The sequence below is a fragment of the Rhamphochromis sp. 'chilingali' genome, assembly GCF_963969265.1.
Source record: "Rhamphochromis sp. 'chilingali' genome assembly, chromosome: 9".
Lineage (NCBI taxonomy): Eukaryota > Metazoa > Chordata > Actinopteri > Cichliformes > Cichlidae > Rhamphochromis > Rhamphochromis sp. 'chilingali'.
In genome coordinates, this window is record NC_137936.1 from 35,312,749 (window position 1) to 35,332,024 (window position 19,276).

The 19,276-nt window shown below is 41.3% G+C and overlaps 2 protein-coding genes across 3 annotated transcripts; both read right to left on the reverse strand.

Annotated features, from left to right (window-relative positions):
- Positions 1–1,025: 1,025 nt before the first annotated feature.
- lmod1b (leiomodin 1b (smooth muscle)) lies at positions 1,026–6,704 on the reverse strand. 2 transcript variants are annotated; one of them, XM_080892448.1, is made up of 4 exons: positions 6,565–6,704; positions 6,197–6,472; positions 3,189–4,877; positions 1,026–3,110 (listed from the first exon to the last, which is right to left on the reverse strand). In XM_080892448.1, exons 2-4 carry the CDS (start codon positions 6,470–6,472, stop codon positions 3,084–3,086), a joined length of 1,992 nt encoding a protein of 663 aa, XP_080748574.1. In that variant the 5' UTR covers positions 6,565–6,704; the 3' UTR covers positions 1,026–3,083. The 2 variants fall into 2 exon arrangements, with proteins under 2 accessions (XP_080748574.1, XP_080748573.1); XM_080892447.1 differs by having other exon boundaries at positions 6,197–6,676.
- A 3,202-nt stretch (positions 6,705–9,906) lies between these two features.
- On the reverse strand, positions 9,907–18,547 carry shisa4 (shisa family member 4). Its single transcript, XM_080891825.1, has 5 exons — positions 18,290–18,547; positions 14,997–15,174; positions 12,654–12,790; positions 12,370–12,561; positions 9,907–11,561 (listed from the first exon to the last, which is right to left on the reverse strand). Exons 1-5 carry the CDS (start codon positions 18,366–18,368, stop codon positions 11,521–11,523), a joined length of 627 nt encoding a protein of 208 aa, XP_080747951.1. The 5' UTR covers positions 18,369–18,547; the 3' UTR covers positions 9,907–11,520.
- Between the last annotated feature and the right edge of the window lie 729 nt (positions 18,548–19,276).

The window sequence follows — 19,276 nt, forward strand, 5'->3', positions numbered from 1 at the left end:
CTGTCCTGAGAGTTTATTACAGCCTATTTCTTAAACCTATCCACAGAAATACAAAAAAAGATCTTGTAATGAATAGTGTAAAGTAAAAAAGTAGAACTGTTCAAGCACTATAGACTTGTATTATACTTGAGTGTTTGCTAATTCACATAACATGAAGCAAATTAAAGGACAGCCAGACAGGTATAAGAGAGTTTTGACATTTCTATCAACAGAAGCAATGTCACACTGATCACATAAAGTCTTATTTACAGTGACAAAGGTTAAGAAGCAGGTAGAAAAACAAAAGAACACCCCTTAATAAACTTTTTTTTTTTCACATTTCTGCAACACAAATAGAACTCTTCATAGCAAAATAATCACACTCTGCTGTGCTCCTAGTGTTTTCTTAGTAATAGCAATGCAATGTACTTAGAGGCCTTCTGATGGCACTGAAAACCAGTAATCTCAACATTTCATTCCTTCCCCTCTTTTTCTTCCTTCTGAGACTATTGGTCAGAGTAGCAGCTACAGCTAAAAGACAGAAGGCTGGCTCACTGCCCATTATTAGGAACAAGAAAGGAATGACTTACAGAGCAAGCCCTCATTGAGAAATGACCAAATATAGGCATTTTGTGGATGCAGAGACTGAGGCAAGGCTGCAGAGAGATAAACTGGCCTGCTGCTGCTGCTCTCTTTTTTCTCTGGATGATGGCTACCTTTCCAGCTGGTGGGTGGACACTAGACAGCTCCCAATGTTTCCACGTAGCTTTAAACACATTATGTAAAGAGCAACAGATAGAAGAAAAGTTCTTCATGGTCCACTGCAGAAGCACAGATATGCATGCTACGAAAACATTCACTAGTTGATATAATGTTTTGTGTCTGGTAAAGGTTCTGCCGTGCGGTTTTTAAAATTAATCCATCAAGAAATGCAGATACATAAATTTAAAAAATGTGAATCCATGTTTATTTCAGTAGTTAAAGTACAAGACACGAGAGGCCTCCTGCTTTCCTGGAAAGGTATTTTTTGGCATACGGACACCGCAAGTTTCCACCTTAGTCTAAGTAAGTCATGGGACCCCAACTAGCCACAAAAGTCATAGTGATGTCGTAAAATCCTGCTGCGAGTACAAGCCATTGCATTTTTGAATGTATATACAGCTGTGGTCAGAAGCTTCCATACACTCATCATAGGGATGGATGTGATGATCATTTGGGGCTCATAAGGATTTCTTCGAGCTGCTCCTTTTCCAGGGTGGAAGGATTGTACAGCATACATATTTATTTACTTTAAAATGCAAGAATTGGGTTTGCATTTCTTTTGGATTTTTTCCTATCCACACAGGGTCAAAATTATACACACAGGCTGAAAACAGACACATACTCGAACCTTTTAATAAGCGCTGCTGAAGGTTTTAAAGTGTCTTTTAATTCGACAAGGCCGAGGCCTATTTGCTTCTTGTTAATGATCACGAGAGATTACAATTGGTAGATCCTCTTTGTCTCCATAAAAAGCATTTGTTAGACAGCAACCACTGAATTCCCCAATTCTAGGAATAATGGCAAAGTCCAAAGAACTCAATGAAGTTGAGGAGAATTGTAGATTTATACAAGTTGGGAACATTTCATGGAACCATTTCTAAGCATGCCATCACAATTGTCTGAGAGGGTCCCTGCTCCAAAATCAACACCTTAAAGCACAACTAAACTTCCCTGCTGACCCCATGGACAAACCAAATGCCTTCTGGAGAAATGTTTTATGGTCAGACAAGGAAAAAGATTGACCAATTGTGCTACACTGACAAGAGTTATATTTGAAAGATTAGAGGTGAGCCTTTCAAGTTCTTGTTTTTCAAAGTAATTAAAGCTGTGTGCTGTACAGTCATTGCATCATGGATAAAGAACAGTTAAAAGAAAACATTAAAAGCCTGAAACATGCCCATGATCAGTGATGTAAACGTCTGAGCACATCTTTACTTGTACAAATATAATCATATGCACATATATAGAGAATTAACAAGATTATCATATACATAATTTCATTTATTGTAGCTAAAAATTATAATATAATAACAGATTCCAATCACTTCTATCAGACGGGTAACATTAAACTTGCAAACATAGCAGAATCTTTTATTGAAAACATACAGGCTCTGTAAGAAAAACATGTAATAATGTATGTGCTTCATTACAACACTCAGGTTTTTGCTAATCACATTAAATTTCCTTTAGAACTGATATTCACTTTTAAATAGCACATTAACCAACAGTAGTGTTGATTTAATGGCGTTTCTGACATTTTGATGTAAAACCCAGGCTAGAATGATTCTGCACAAAACGCAACATCAGATGCTGAAACTTATCTCCCTGCACTTCCTGATAAAATGCACGATGTAATTATTTCCATGCTAAGACTCATTCGTTATGTCTCAGGACTCCTGGGACAATGGGCTGCTTTCGAAACCTGCCTGAGATGTCTTGAGATTTGAGACACACAATCAAAGACCACCTTGACCTTTTTGTTTTCTCCACCCACCCAGATTTTCTTAAGTCAGGCCGCCATGTTTGTTAATTCCCTGATATTCCCAGTTTGATTTACAGATTTACAGCTGATAGGATGGATTTCCTCTCCACAAATAAATAACTTTTCAAATTAATCTCAATTACATACTGTTGAATATTAGAGTTTTATAGAGTTGTTTGAATCTCTTGTTAAGCTCATCACACACTCTCCCACACACTCACATTCAGATGCATATACAAGCCAACATGTTATATGATCGGCCTCATATTATCTAGTGCAAATAACCAGCCAAGCGTCAGTATGAATGGAAGACAAACAGCCTCAAACCCATGGCACTCTCTGCAGAGAGGCCTTCATCACTCATTCTCCACAGAGTCTTTTTGGTCCAGTGTTGTTGGGAGAACTCATAGTGATGGCTGTTCTTCCAAACGTCTCATGTTTCACTGTCTTCATCTGCCCCACTGCACTTTAACCGGCCAGGGGAATTTATAAAGGTTATCCCCTAGAAACCCTCTGGTGAGATGTCTGTTCTCCCTCCCTTGCTCTTCTTCTTCTTCACTTTATATTCCAGCAGGAAATATCACTGCAGCCACTTTGGCACCGGCACCTGTGAGAAAAATAAAACGTTAGTGAATCCAAACACAGCATCGGTGAGCTAACCTCTTCGTCAACCCTTCTGATGTACCTTCTTCAGCTGTTTCTTATTGGTTCCTCTGATAGAGGCAAGCAGTTGGTCCCTTGAGTTCTTCGTACCACCTGGGCGGTTTGCATCCAGCATAGGAGGTGGAGGAGGTGGTGGTCCACCCCCAGGAGGAGGCGGAGGTGGAGCCGGACCTCCAGCTCCTTTTCTTGGAGTAAGCTTTGGCGAAGGCACAGGTGAAGGGATGGGTGAAGGTTTAGGCGAAGCTTTGGGAGAACTCCTCAGAGATCCTCCACCTCCACTCTTGGGCACCTCAAGTGTTCCCTTCTTCTCTCCATTGGCCTGGGCCTGCTTCTGCTCCTGCAGGCGCTTCTGCCTCTGCCTGTCCATGTTGCGACTCAGTATGTTTGTCGTGGTCATTCTTGGTCCTGCTAACTCAAAGTGGTAGCCCAGCTTGAGCAAGGTGGTGTTGTCTTTCAGGATCTTGACCATCTCCATCTCGGTTTTCCCTCCGCAGATGTGCCGCTGGTTCTGAAAGCGCAGCTCGGTCAGCGTGGAGTTGTGCTGCAACGCCTGGATGAGAGACAGGATGCCCTTCCCGGTGAGATGGTTGGAGTCGAGGTTAATGCTGGTGATAGTCTTGTTGCTGCGGATCGTGCCGGCAATGGCATAAGCGACATGGTCGTCTGCACGGCAGTTAGCGAGAGCGAACGTCTTGATGTGGGTGTTGTTGTGCAAAGCTTCTGCAAACTCGATGAGCGTTTTCGTCTTGATGACCTCTGAGTTGTTGACGTTGAGCTCAGTGAGGGAGGGGTTGTTGCTTCGCACCTGCTGCATGAGCTCATCAAACATGCTCGAGTCTTCGTCTTCCTCCTCTGCCTCCTTCGCCTTGCTGTTAGGGCTGTTTTTAGAAGCACAGTTAGCAAGTTTCCCACTATCCTCAGCTTTCTTAACCTTACCGTCCTCTCTTTGCACCTTCTCCTCTGGTTTCCGCTCAGCATTAAACTTCTCTTTCACATGGTCACTGTGGTTAACCAACTCTTCTCTGTCTGTTCTTTTCTCCATCTTGTCACGTTTCACCTCGTCTTTCTCAGAAGGTTGTCGTTCGAGTTTGACATCAGGTTTGTTTTTGTATTCAGATTTCTTCTCCTCTGCTTTAGCCTTCTTCTCTTCTGGTTTACACTCTTGAAGCTGGCTCTCCGATGCCTTGCTCTGCTTCACCATTTTAGAGACAAGCCCCTGTGTCTTGATACTCTCCGTTTTTCTTTCCTTTTCCTTGCCCACATCTTTCTCGCTTTTTTCTCGTAGCTTTGAGATAATGTCTTTGGTTTTGCTGTCATCTCGTCTCCTGCAGTCTTCCCTCCTTTCTTTCTCTTTGCTCTCATCCCTTTTCTCCTGTAACTTTGAGATCATGTCTTGTGTTTTGCTGCCTGTGCTCACTCTGTTTTCTCTTCTGTCTCTCAGCCTGTTGTCCTCATATTTCTCTTTGTCACGGGCCTCCTCTTTCGTGTCGCTCTCTCTGCTATCCAGCTTCCTGTTTCGACTTGAACACCAGCTCCCGTCTTCTTTTGAACTTTCAGGACCTTTGCTGTTTCTGTCCTCCGCCTTGATATCTCTTTCATTTGAGACACTAGCTTGTCTTTGCATTCCCACTTTCATATCGTCATTTCCCTCCTGGCTGAGACCCATCTTCCTCAGGTACTCCTGCTTCCGGCTCTCTTTCTTCGGCTCTCCCTGCAAGAAGATGAGGAGTGTGATAAGGAAATTTTTCCTCATCAGTATGACAAAACAAAAAATTACATGGGTCATTTAACGTCTGTGAAAAGCAGCATGTCAAATGATGCAGCGCTCTAAGCACAATAAATCACAGCAGAGTCTCAATTTATTAGCTACAGAGCACAGAAAAAGTAGTATCACAGAATTACAGCAAATATTGCATGACATGTAAAGTATGATAAGACATCTGATCGTGCAGATGTGCTGTCTTTTATTGTACAACAGCGTCTCACAATAGGGCATGTGTGTTTACAGTCAGCAAAAGGACACTATCCATTTTTTTTAGCACAGGGATACATTTGCAGTGAGGAGCTCGCTAAGTGTTTGATTTGTGAGCCTCCATCTGTTTTGCTTCGTGAGGCCGTGGCCCTGGCAGATGCATCCTTAAAAGGCAGTGAGCGTAGGAGCAATCAACCAAGGAATTCCACCAGGCCGGGATTAAGAAGCTCCGCAGAGCCGCTGCTCCAACCACTTAAGTGTCTCTCTTCTAAGCACACAAACTGATTGAAATCATGCTAATACTAATGGCAATAAATTTGTGTAGCATCTCCAATGAATTACACAAATGCCTCTTGGAGAAGATGTTTGTGCTTTGCTTGTTTGGCAGATGACAATTAAGGGTAAGGAGTGGATGTAGGCGGGTCATAGATGGGGACTCACTGCTTTTCCTGGCACAGGAGTCAACTCTGGGGACTACTATTTTTAAGCTGATGGGACTCGGGGTGCATGAGGTCCAGTTGCTTCAAGTGAAATGAAAAATAGACATGAAAGCTATCCAGGGGGCTGTGGGTATTATGCAATGCTGTAGCCTATCAGTCAGTTTGATTTCATAGCTCCTTTTAAATCTGGTTATAATAATAATGAATAATAATAATGGATTGCATTTTTAATAGTGCTTTTCGGGGCCCTCAAAGCACTTTACAATTCCACTATTCATTCACTCTCACATTCACACACTGGTGGAGGCAGCTACAGTTGTAGCCACAGCTGCCCTGGGGCAGACTGACAGAAGCGAGGCTGCCATATCGCGCCATCGGCCCCTCTGGCCATCACCAGTAGGTAAAGCGTCTTGCCCAAGGACACAACGACCGAGACTGTCCGAGCCAGGGCTCGAACCGGCAACCTTCCGGTTACAAGACGAACTGCCAACTCTTGAGCCACGATCGCTCAAAACTGGCAAAGGGAAGTCGAATATAAACATATGAAGAGAGAGATGAGGATCATACTTCATCATAAAACACTCATGAGTCAAAGCCAAAGCATATTTCCTCACAAACCTCAAATGATCGTTCCCTCTGGCTGAGCCTCCCTTTGGTGTCTCTCTGTTTCGTCGTTGCATCCCAGACATTGTTGCTCATAGGTGGCTGCGCAGGTTGGTTCTCCTCTGCAATGATGAGCCCCTCCTCGGGGTTAATGTCTGGCACCTTCATCATGTCCATCTTCAGCTCCTCTATTTCCTCGGGGGAGAGGGTGGACAGCAGGTTGTCCAGGTCTGGGTCCTCGCTGACCTGGCGACCTATACAGGTCAGGCCTTTCATCTTTCGTCTGGACATCTAGCTCAAGCAAATCCCACGATTTAAATTCAAATTATAAGCTGACTATTCCTATGTGCTGATGTCCTGCTGTTGTGTCGTGTCCCACTCACCAAAAAGCCACCAGAGGCATCAATCCTGGTGCAAAGAGGCTGGTCTCAGAGTCTTGCAGCGAGGGTTACAAGTGACAAACTGTGAGAGGCTCGCATCATCAAAGTGGACTGTGAGGCTGGGACATTCTTCGAAATCCTGTGAAAGTGCATGTCCATATTTAGTTCAGGGTACACACTCCTTTAAAGGTAATGGGAAGGGCTGAAGTTTACAGAGATGCCAGAGCAGGCTTACACAGACTTCCTATTACACAATCTGTATTTATATTGGAGCCCAGTTCAGTGATGTTTATACAGTCGCTCGCAAATAAAAAAGTTTTATAAGAGCTCGCTTTTAAACCAGTGGGGATCGCTACTCTATTGTAGTCACACAGTCAATAACGTTTTGCTGTAATACAAAGGCCAGTGTATAGTTAATAAAATATTGTATGGAATAAAAATAAATACAAATATAATGAATATATGTTTAAAATATGCATACTGTATATATGATACTAAATATTCCCATAATATATTAAACATATATTTAATTATTTAATACAAAGATGTGACACTGCATTAGTGTTTCACTGTATATTTACTATACTTAATTTGAGCTTTTTTACTTTTTAAAGACACTTTATGGTATTGTGCACTCGACAGACACTTCATTAGGCACACCTTGCTCATTCTGGGGTCAGACCTCCTTTTGTCTGCACAACTGCTTTGATTCAAGAAGGTGCTTGAAACGTGCCTCTAAGATTTTGGTCCATATTGACGTGAAGGCATCACACAGCTGCTGCAGATCTCTTGGTTGCACATCCATGATATGAATCTTCTGTTACACCACATCCCGAGAGTGCTCTATTGGACTGAGATCTAGTGACTGTGGAGGCCATTTGAGTACAATGGACTCACTGTCAAGATCAAGACACCAGTTTGAGATGAGAGACTTTTCACATGGCGCATTATCCTGCTGGAAGTGGCCATCAGAAGACAAGTACACTGTTATCATAAAGGGATAGATGTGGTCAGCAACAATATTCGGGTAAGCTGTGGTGTTTAAAAGACACAAAGTTGGTACAAAGGGGTCCAAAATGTGCCAAGAAATTACCCCTAACACTATTATTCCACGACCAGGGCGAACTGCTGATGCAGGGCAGGGCGGATCCATTTGTTGATGATGTTTTTACCAAATTATGATCGACCGTCTGAATGTCACAACAGAAATCAAGGCACATTTTTCTAATATTCTACAAATTTGAGTTACTGTCGCCTTCCTGTCACCCTGAAGTAGTCTGGTCACTCTCCTCTCACCCCAGAGAACTGCTGCTCACTGGATATTTTCTCTTTTTTGGACCACTCTCTGTAAACAGTAGAGATGGTTGTGTGGGAAAATCCCAGCTGGTCAGCATTTTCTGAACTACTCATACCAGCCCGTCTGGGACAAACAACCGTGCCGCATTCAAGGTTACTTAAATCCCCTCTCTTCCTCATTCTGATGCTTAATTTGAACCTCAGCAGGTCGTCTTGACCAAGTCTACTTAACTTCAGCTTATTTTGTTTTGCATTGTATTAAAAACTTCAAAAACAAAGTTATGTGAAAAAAAGTAATTTTGTTTGGAGAAGAATTTATTTAAACTAAAAGCCATGAATAACAGAATGGACAATAATGAAACTGTTTAATCCAGAGAGCATGTGAAGAGTAGAAATATTGGGACTTTTTAAAAATTATTATTACTTAACATAACTTATGTCATGTATAAAAAGCTGTAACTTCTGCCTCCAGTGAGTAATCCTGTGATCCTACATTGTTTTCCTCATTTCTTTCCTCCCAATATTTACATGCAAATATTTACAGGCAAAATAAGTACATATATTTAAAAAAAAAAAAACAATTTAAAAAGGGGGGTTACTTTAATAAAGTTATGATAAAAAACAATTAAATAATGTTTTTTAGAATTATGATTGTATTTTGAATCACACTGTATTGCTGGTATGAACTCATCCAGTGTGTAAGTTCCCTGTTAATATATAAAACACTTTCAAACGCCACATTTAAGCTGTTTTGGGGGTGAATGCAGACATCTAGTGGCCAGTGTTGTAGATAAAAATCACACTTCTTTCTTTAAACTCAGAAAGAAACACAGACAGCAATTTGTTACATTCCAAAGTTAAATTTTATGTTAAAAGAAATAAACATTTTCCAGTCACTTTATTTTACAGTGTCATACCATCCATATGACGACAGACATGAAGCCATACCTAGACTCTGAACCTGATGTAAGTCATTAAAACACACTCATGGAGTTGGTTGGTTTAGAAGCACAAATGAACAGAAACATCACTGATGTTATATCAAACTACTTATGAAAGCATCTTTACAAAGAAAATCCCAGCGTCTTCCTTGTGCTTTACAAAGGCTCGACAAATCTGTACACTTGGACGTCGGCATCGGAGTGAGTAATTTATGCTGCAGACTAGCTGTGACAGTAATATTAGCTCTCAGGCATTAACATTATGTTTGAGCTGCTTAATACACTACACCTGAAAAGACAATCCAGGGATCACCTATTAGGAGGCATCGTGTTTTTCCAATTCGAACCTTTTAAAGAAGGATCAGGGATGCCCTCGAAGCTAAAGGAGATTACAGGTTACGGGCCCTGACCTCACTGGAGCCCAAACCTGCAAGGACAAATTGAAAAGGACAGTTTGACATTTTGGGAAATCCACCGTCTGCTTTCTTGCCGACTTAAAGCCAGATGAGAAGGCTGTTAGAGCCAGGAGCTGGCAGGTGGACGGCTAGAGGACGACTGGCTGGGGTTACGGATGGGAACATGTTGAGGTTATGATCAGGAGAAATTCACGCTGACAGAGGAAAACAGACTTCACCTCCCCCAGAATCGAATCTCAAGGCCTGGAAACAGTGCCTGACACTTATTAACATATGTTTATTCTGTGCAACACCCTGTGCTAGCATTCAGATTTTTTTAAAAGTTTCGGTAGGAAGTTTCTTTTTTAAACCAAGACCTTTACCCTGCTTCTAGTCTGATGCTGAGGTAGGCTATCGGCCACTTGCTTCTCCTATAATTAACCACACATGTGCAGAAAGGGACTGACCTGATAGCAGAGTGTGGTGGGTACCACATGAGTGCATTTCCCAACAGCTCAACCGTTTACTGCAACTACAAGGCCTCGAAATTTCAAGATAAATGTACTTTTTACTACTTTTTTTTTTTGTTGCGGCTTGATGGCAACTGTTTCACATTTTTAAAACATAATCAGTGTACAAGTTTATTCAAATAAACTGACGTACCCAGGAAGCAGTTACGATGAGCAACACCATTATGAGCTGCAACACCTGTGTTAAGGAAGCCAAAAAGTCTTTATTAAAAAGTCTTTTAGGTTTAATTATTTTTGCATGTATTTATGCAGCACAAAATTAATACAACTACAGAAAATGTTACTGCTTGATTCAATGTAGAATTTTGTTTTGTTTTTAAGCAGAGGATTACAGACAATAACTACATTTTGCCAATATATCAAATGTGCCAATAAAGGGGGGAAAGCAACAAAAAAAAAAAACAAAAAAACAAAAAACAAAAACAAAATGTGCACCCGTCAACAAGAAAGCAAACACCTTCTCCAAAATGTCAAACGAGTCCTTTAAAGAGAGGGGATCTTTCAGCAGTAGTCGTTTTTGGCTTCGTAGCTTAGTCCAGATGGTGAGAACCCATTCACAGTTAAAGGTAACTTAAATAGTAATAAATAGTAAATGGAAAGATGCCAAACGTCATATCTCATGGTACAATAAAAATACACGGTTTTAAAATAACTCGTTACAATATCATAAAATATTTAGTTGAAGAACAGATTTACAAAATATTCATTTAAATAGTTAATCTCTTTTTTCCCATGGTTAGTTACTGTAAGGCGGGATATTTTATTTTAATCAAACAGCGTGACCTGCAACTCCCCTGTCCTGATATGTTAGAAGGAATAGACGTTAACACGGATTTCACTGTGAAACACCCTACCCGTCACTATGGAATTAATCAAGACTAATTTCTAATTTATTTTAAAATCAGAAAAGAAGCAGAAGCGGACAGGTATCTTTGACCAGGAAGCATGCTGATGTTGAGATCGTAAAAAAGGGTGCCACTAATAAACTACTTCAAAGTAATTACTTGTGTCAGATATTAGAAAGACGAGACAAAGTTCAAACCAACAGTTGACAAAGGGCTTCTTACAAAGAACTGGGAGAACCGTTTAGATCTATAAAGCCACCTGCCTTAGATCCAAACATCACTTTTGCAATCAAACGTGGATCCCTTTTTTCCAGTTTATTTTTTTTTTGCTTAGTTAGAAACATCAAAGACAAAGAAGAAGCACGTGATGCTATGATAACCGGAGAAAGTGGATCAGTGGCAGAGATTACCTGGAATGGAACCACAGGCAGTTATCAATTTATTCAAACTTAACAAGGGGGAGGAGGTAAAACATTTTTTTTTCTTTTACCAAATAAAGAGGGACAGCATTCTTTTCTAGAAGGTAACAAGCACTCTCTTTTGGCGACAACCTGTCACTGAGGTGAGTGTTTCAGATCACGAGGCTGATGAAACAGCGCCAAGACGCAGAAGTCGCCTCGCTTTCAGGATCATGTGACGCCTGCCCAGGAGTCAGGCGTCAGGTTGCAGGACAGACTTTGATTTACATTAATACTGTGGAAAAGTAGGACGACGCTGCAAATGAACAACTAAAACAGAACTTAAAGTGCCTCCTGTTTTCTTTCACAGGCAACCCACTGCTAATCGAGTCGTAGCGGTTATTTTAGCGTGTGACTGTGTGCTTAACTGCATCTGCGTGTGTGTGCATGTGTGTGTGTGTCTGTGTGTGGGAGAAAGTGCTGCTGCCTTCTTTTGAAACAGTCCCTTTGCTCAGCTGCAGTAGTGTCTCGCTGTGTGCGTGAAGAGGAGCCCATCAGTGACCAGGATACTGAGGTGGAGAGTACGGTGGTGGGGCTGAAAAACAAGTAGAAAAAGAAGACACACATGCACACACACAGTCAGCCTTTCACTGTAAATCTAGAAGTTTTTGCCCAGATTATACCAGTATTTTAGCTCAGAGCTAGGCATGTTCATGAAACAGACTACAACTACACAGAATACACATGGCTGGGAAACCAAAATAGTGACAGGGTAAGAGTGAGAGAGAGTTTTAAATGTCACTGACATTTATGTATTTGGTGATTTAATGAAGCTGATGAAAACAAAGTTATAAATATTCATACTGAGGGCACGAAAAACATCCATGCTAAATTTTACAGTTTATGGGAACAGTTGCTGGAGAATAAAAAAAACATGATTAAACACAAGTCAGCTGGAAAATTGTCCCAATCTGTTCAAAGGATTAGTGAAAGTTTTAATCGGCTGGGAGCATTAGGGGAAAAGTCCTCAAATTTAGCAAGACTCACTATTAAAATATGACACAATGTTGTGAAAGTAGCAAAGATGTGAAACTAGTGAAGAGACTATACAGTTCTCCTCTGAGGGAGGAAATGTTCCTAATCAGAGAGGACAATGTCCAACCATTGGACAGAACAAAATTCAACACATGCTGGGGTGAACTGCACTAAAGTCTCTAATATTTAAAAAAAACATTATCAGGTGATCACCCAAAGAACCACGTACACAGTATGTTGGCACATCATTTTTTGCTTTACATGCAAAAGCAGTTTTTGTTCTTGATTGTGATTTGACATATACTGACATGACCAGGAAACCCTGCAGCCATGTGAGCTCACTCTGAGGGAAGTTATGCAGGTCTTACCCTGGCTGTATGCAGGATCCATGGGGCGTGGTACGTACGGTCCAGGCTGCATCATTGGGTACTGTGGAGGCATGCCAGGATACTGGGGCGCCATAGGGTAACCAACGGGTGGATACTCTGAGGGGCAAATTGGTTTACCATAAGCGTCGTACATGGGCTCAACCGGGTAGCTGGCCATGGGGATCTGCTGAGCTGTGGGTTGAAGAAGATCGCACAGTTACGAAGGAAAATCCATACTTCATGGTCGTCTGCATAGACATCGACATGACAACGAGAGGTCTCACCATCATAAGGTGTCCTGCCCCTCTGCTGCCTTCTCTGGTAAAGGTAACAGCAGGAACACATAAAGCAGCAGACCATGGTCGCAATGATGGCCACAAAGAGGAGGATGGAAGACGCAATTCCAGCTAAAGTGGTGGGGCTGAGGAGAAGAAGAGTGGAGGATGTAAGTTAAAAAGGATTCATTTCTTCCTTTGATCATTCAGCCTCATGTTGTTCCTCCCCCCTCTGTGCTGCTAATTATGACTCACTCTGGAGGGAATTAAAGCCGAGGTGGCTGTGATGTGAAGCTTTCGATTTAGCAAAGACTGACCCCAACGTCGCATCCCAGCAAATGCCTCAAACTCTCCACCTCTCTGTCTCGACCCGATTCCACCACCTCATGATCTCAGAGAAGCAACAAAGCCCTCCATTTTATCTTAGCCTCCTCTGCCCACTGATCTGATCTCCCACCAGGCTCAATAAGCCACACGTTATCTGCTGGGTGCTGAACAGTGCCGAATGGTTTAAAATGCTGTGGAGAAAAACTGTCATGCTGCAGCCTCAGATACAAACATGCTTAGACTAGCATCAGTATTTTTCCCAGCTAAATGATTTCTCTCATTACAGGAGACTCACAGAAAGATGAGCCACCACTGACCAGATATTATAGTCAACAGAACAGGCCGTGCACAAGTCTGTGCATGATCATAAACCTCATCCAGCTGTTCCCAACATAACACAACAAGAGGGGACACAGTGACATTTGTAACAAAGTCTAACCCCTTTGTCATTTCGTGTTTGTGGCAGGACTTTTACTTGCGCATTCTTGACTCTGTTATGGTTTGTGTGAAAAACAAACTCAAAGGTCTACTTGTTAATTTTCTTCTAAACTACATTTTTTACTTCCTGATTGAAAACCAGGGGAGGAAGCTAAATGCTCCAAATAAGTTACTAAGTAGAGTTAAGGTGTAATGACTTTACTCCATTTCACTGCAACACACAGAAAACATGTTTTACAATTATTGTGTCCTACATTTTACCATTTTTAACAAGTGTTATCATTTGGCTTTAGTTATGAATCTACAGCTAACATCCATTTTCAATATCCTTTTGTTTGCAGTGCCATGAGAGCGTATAAGTAGATGCTTCCTCTACGGTTCCTGTGTGTTCTCAGAGTCCAAAGATACGTTAGGTTAATTTGTAGGTTTAAATCGGCCTATAGATGTGGATGTGAGACTGCGTGGCTGTCTGTCTCTCACTACGATGTAATCCACATAAGTGGCCGACGCCATGTCCAGCCCTTGTGCATTTGCGTGATGTTTTATGTGTTGATTACCTTGTGGTTGTGTCACAGTGTTTAATATGCGGTGCCAGCCATGACATAAACAAATAAACTGTCACGGTTCTTTTACCGTCCTGGGTTTCCTCTCTTGGCTGAGGTCAGTTTTTTGTTCCCTCCAGGGTTGAAAGTATTTCTCCCTCAAGTTTTTCCACTTCTGCGTAGATTTCTTCAACTTCATTCTGATGGTTTCAGCCATCTACCTCCAGGAATTTCCTGACATCTGTGAATCCTTATATTGTGGCTATGATTATTATTCCTTATACCAATGTGACGATTCATGTTGAAAAACTGCAGTGAAGAATTAGCCAGAAATGCACAGGAGTCGACGACAGTACAGAACCGGCCAATCATAATCACTGTGGGCTGTTACATTTCCAGAGAGGTTCACAGCGTAGGTTACAAAGTGGGATTTCAGAGAAGTTTGTGGTTACGATGCACCTACAGCATAGATTTAACTCATTAGCGTGTGACGGTGCACATGGACTTTCACCCTATGTCAGCAGCCATCAGCTTCAGCCCCCACTATAACCCTAAGTTTGATAAGCATCTAAGAAGATGGATGAGTATACAGTTTCAGCTTTTCTAGGATAACTGTCCATTGCTAATTATCCTAAACTTTGATCGATCCATTAGCTGTTTTCGTGGCTTTACACAACCTTTCCGGTCTTTAAGGCCCCATCCCAATCCTTTCAGTAATACTGTTTCTCACTTTCAACATTTTATAGGTTTGCACTAAAGCTAACAATCTGCAAATCCTCCTTTCTCAGTTTATTTAACCAAGTGTCACAAATTATTTGGAAATAATGACATTTCACAGACTTTCTGAGAGTTGCCCAGAAGCTGAGCGTCGATGCTTAAGGTCTGGAATCTAAGTTGGAGCTTTGTGGAAAACCATGCTTCGAGGGGATAAAAAGCTCCTGCAGTGATTGCCTTGACTCGAGAACACAAACCGTGACGCTTGGTGTCAAGTAAATGAATAAATAAGTAATAAACCTGAAGCCCCTGCTGCTGCGTCTACACCCACCTGAACTGGAAGAGCATGCAGCGTTTCTGCTCTCTCTCCGTGATCATCTTGAAGGCGTCCAGGCAGCAGTAGCGTCGGTTGCAGTTCCCACAGCAGAACGTGATGAGAGGGCAGTCGAAGCCGTTGTGCCAGGTGCCATTTTTATCCACATACCACAGACACTGCTCGTTCCCACTGACTGCAAAACAACAAGAGCAACACAAAGTGAAAGGGAGGATGACACAACAGGGGAAGTGATCAAATAACTGGCTATGGAAGGAAGCAGAGAAATGAGGAAAACAGCAAGCGCTACTTCACATGGCTCTTTAAAGTGATTATCTTCCTTTTTATCTCTCCTTTTTGACACGCCGTTGTTTGTTTGTATCAAAGTCCTGACTGTTAATTTACAGATCCAGCTCAGGGTTGCCTCGAGCAAATCATAAATATGTATTTTGAACATTTCCTGGCACTTCTTTCTTATATTTTTCTTATTCCAGACCAGACAGTCACAATGCATTATTCAGCAGTTCCCTGTGGCAGAGGCTGAAAACTGATTCGGGCTCCAGTACTGGAAGGTACCCAGGAGATTTAAAGGACCTGAATGACTGTAACTAAAGATCACTTTCACTCTCAGTAAATCTGACAGTTACCTCTTCTATTAAAAGACGAGGTAAAGCACCAAAGTCCTTCATCTGAATATGAAGTACGTATTAAATATTTGGCATTTTTGAGTGAAAACTGACCTTAACGGTTAATTTAAGGCCTTAATTTTTGCCATTATTAAGGAAGATCCACACACAGCCACCACAAAATCTGGATGAAAGAAAACTCAGTTTATTTTCCGCAGTCGACAGGCTTACAAAAAAATGATGATTCACACAAACCTGCGAAACACATGCTGTCTCCTCAAAGAATAAACACATTATAAGCCCTTAATTAAGCTGAAAAACGAACGCATGATTATCCTTTCCACATCGTATAATTTAAGGCAGCGCTAAATTACAGGTCACAGTGTGTTTGTGAAGGCTTCACTGCTTTTTTATCCATCAGTTTTCATGTGGAGCCTGGGAGAAAACCGACACACTCTGGGTTTTTCTGCTTCACATTTGGCTTTTGGGGGGTTGACTACACACGACTGGTTCACATACTGCAAAACCAAGAGTTTTACAACACAACCAATGTGTGCTACGCTTAAATAAATGAAAGGCATTTTAATAAAACTGTGTTCACGTTTTAAAAAAAACATAACTTTACTACAGTACTGGTGATTTTGTTTTCCACACAGAAACATTACACTAGGTCATCCAACCCGAGCTGCAGCCCGTATGTAAATAAGATGACACATTTAGCCCGAGAGAGCTGCTTTTCCATACTGAGCAGAGCACATTAAACTGATGGAAACTTCACAAAGGCCGTCTAGGCCACAGTATCGAGCCAAGACTTGTATAGACTTGGCTCCTGAACTAGCTGACACTAAATTTGGTTCATGACCTTTGAGTGTTAGCCCTGACAATGCAAGTTGTCCAGCTTTATACAAGCTTTCATTAAAAAAAAAAAAAAAAAAAATCTATTACTGTTTGCTGTTAGCATCATTTAGATGCTTGCACTGGTGTGGCCCGTCTCTAAAGCACCACTGGGCCAACTGCGACACAGCTTAACTTGCTGAGTAACAGAAGCAGCCCGGCTGCAGTGAATCCTACCTCTGTTACAATATTCTGTACTTGAAACCATTTAAAGAGGTTTTAATTTAACTTTATGAGCCAAAGTTTAACACATCATACTGGCAGGAGTTTTACTTGATTGTATTAATCAGTCCACGCCATTTAAACCAGCGTGGTCTGTACAATACAGTGTAGTTCATTCTACAAACTGCAATTACTACGGCAATAAACATTTAAACTTTTAAATTTAAGCCCGAGTTTGAGTCACAGACTGTATAAAAAGACAGACGTGGCCACCGTGACGTCACATATTATGCAAACTTGGGGATTGAAAAAATAAACCACATATATATTTAATCTTTATTTCACCAGTGCTTTAAACCGTATCACAGAGATAGATCGTAATTCAGCTTTATCTGACATTTTTTTAAGATCTACCAGGTTCTGCAGAAATCCTGGGTGCCGTGAAGACAAGCGAAAATCAAACAGAACAGCTGTTTGCAAGTGATAGGGAGATTTCACAGATAAGCAGGGAGCATTGTAGCTTTATATATAAAAATATGTCAATGTTGTAGTCCCCTTAGGCTGTCTAAAGGGCCAGGAAGCCAGATCATAAAGTGCACAGGGATGTATACTGCTCACTGAATCTGCTATGCTACACAGAGTCCAGGCAGCAGCTGATGCAGATCTAAAAGCGCAAAAATGATTCAGATCTTGATATATATACTACCTGGTATTATCTGTGCATTCATACAGTTTTTTTTAAGTTATATTAAAAAGTAGTTTTAAGTATTAGCCTTCCAGCACTGTCTTTAAACTCTAGTCTGAGCAGTTCTGCTGGAGAAAACATCTTTTTTTGCTTTGTGTTACCACATATTAGACACTATATATAACAATAGCGATATACCAGGTTATTTCCTGCGTATAAAATATATAAAGACTTGGAAAAGACTCTTTGCATCGACTACATGTGGACAACTCTTGCTTAAATGCAAAAAGCTTGTATATTATCAGCCAACTTATACGTCACCCAACTCCACTAAAAGGTCATATATGCATTTTTCTATATGAATGCTTAATATTAATTATTATTTTTAAATATGAAATAAAGCTTCTTTTTTTTTTCTATTGATATATTAAGCTTTAACACACTTCTAATTTTGCTCCAGTATGTACAAACACGTCTGAGTCCCTTAGCGCGGTATCAGCCATGAGTTACATGAAGATAAATCAGATTTTCACCTGAACAGGTATCTTAACGGTAAAGCACGAGTCAAAACTAGCTAGCTCCCGGTTCTCCGCTAACTATAGTAGATTTAACGAGCAACGGCAGTTCAGTTCATTTAAACATGAACTGCTGCACGATAGTTCCCGTCATAAAGGAGCCAGTGAAAGCTAAACGTGTCCGCTGAACAGCGTTTAGTTCCAGTGATTTAGGCCTAAAATAAACACCGAGGCTCCGGGCCAACAATTAAACAGCCAAAAGCGCTTTGAGATCACGGTGACTGCGGCTCGGTGTGCGGGATAAATAAGCAGCAGTGCCGCAGAAAAGAAAGGGGAAATAGAAAAGGAAAAAAAACGGAGGCAGGGATCAACCGTTACTCCGTTGCCGTTAGCTAGCGGCGGGGCCTGGATGGAAAGCTACAATCTTACCCTGAGAAGTGCTGAGGACGACGGCGAGCACCGCCAAAGTCACCGAGATGAGGGGCATGTTTCCCCCCGGAAAGATCATTCCCGTTTGGATTTAAAACCGAGTAATTTTAAAGAGCAGGTGTTCTCATCGGTGTGCACGAGCAGAAAGAGGCGCGCTAACGGTCGTTCTCGTGCATTATCCTGGCCAGGGAACAGCACGGGGGACGGGACGGCTCTGACAGTCCGTAATTTATCCGTGGAAATGACAGAGCGCTGCTGTGACGCCGCTCACCCGGGACAAGGGGTGTGCTGCCTTCACGGAACGACTGAAACGTTAGAATTATGCCCCATCACTCGGCCGTCGACAGTTACCAACAACAAAAACCAAACCGCGTCACCAGTATAATTACAAATCATAATGGAACGGAAATACATCTTTTTACTCAAGTACGCAAATACACAGTAAGCCTTTCACATTTAACAAAAAGATAATTATTATTAGCAATAAACATATCAAAGGTACTCATTATGCACAGTGGTCTTTATCTGCATGATGCGCAGTATATCAAAAAGCATAATCACTGACTATGGGTCGCCAGGACTGACGTAATGAATGAATTAAATACACCATTAAATAATTTATTAAATGTGGCAATAATTAATTAAAATTGGTAAGAATTAACTTAAATGGGAACTAATTAAATGAATATTTTTGACATATTTAATTAATCAATTATTGACACATTTAAATAATTATTTAATGGTGTATTTAATCAATTCATTATGTCAACCCTGGCGTTCCATAACTGACGTGAACATCGTTTTGAATGCTTAGTATATTGCAGGATGTCTCGTTAAGAGCTCGCGTTGTCGAGCCGCCTTGAATGAGTCTTCCTACCCCCAGCCTGCACTGTCTGGATTTTAGCAAGTACCTGAAAAAAACTGCTTTCTTTAATGTCACACTGTTGCTAAATATCCTGAAACCGTGGAATGACCACATGTTTGAAA

Bases quoted from the DNA above. Each gene is read 5' to 3' on its own strand.
- shisa4 (XM_080891825.1), bottom strand. From the start codon at position 18,368: ATGATCTTTCCGGGGGGAAACATGCCCCTCATCTCGGTGACTTTGGCG. The intron at 12,791-14,996 runs GTGGGTGTAGAC...TCTTCTCCTCAG, and splicing joins TGCATGCTCTTCCAGTTCAG to CCCCACCACTTTAGCTGGAA. The intron at 11,562-12,369 runs GTAAGACCTGCA...CTTGTTTTTCAG, and splicing joins GGATCCTGCATACAGCCAGG to CCCCACCACCGTACTCTCCA.
- lmod1b (XM_080892448.1), bottom strand. From the start codon at position 6,472: ATGTCCAGACGAAAGATGAAAGGCCTGACCTGTATAGGTCGCCAGGTC. The intron at 4,878-6,196 runs GTTTGTGAGGAA...ATCTTCTTGCAG, and splicing joins AGAGGGAACGATCATTTGAG to GGAGAGCCGAAGAAAGAGAG. The intron at 3,111-3,188 runs GTACATCAGAAG...TTTTTCTCACAG, and splicing joins ATAAGAAACAGCTGAAGAAG to GTGCCGGTGCCAAAGTGGCT.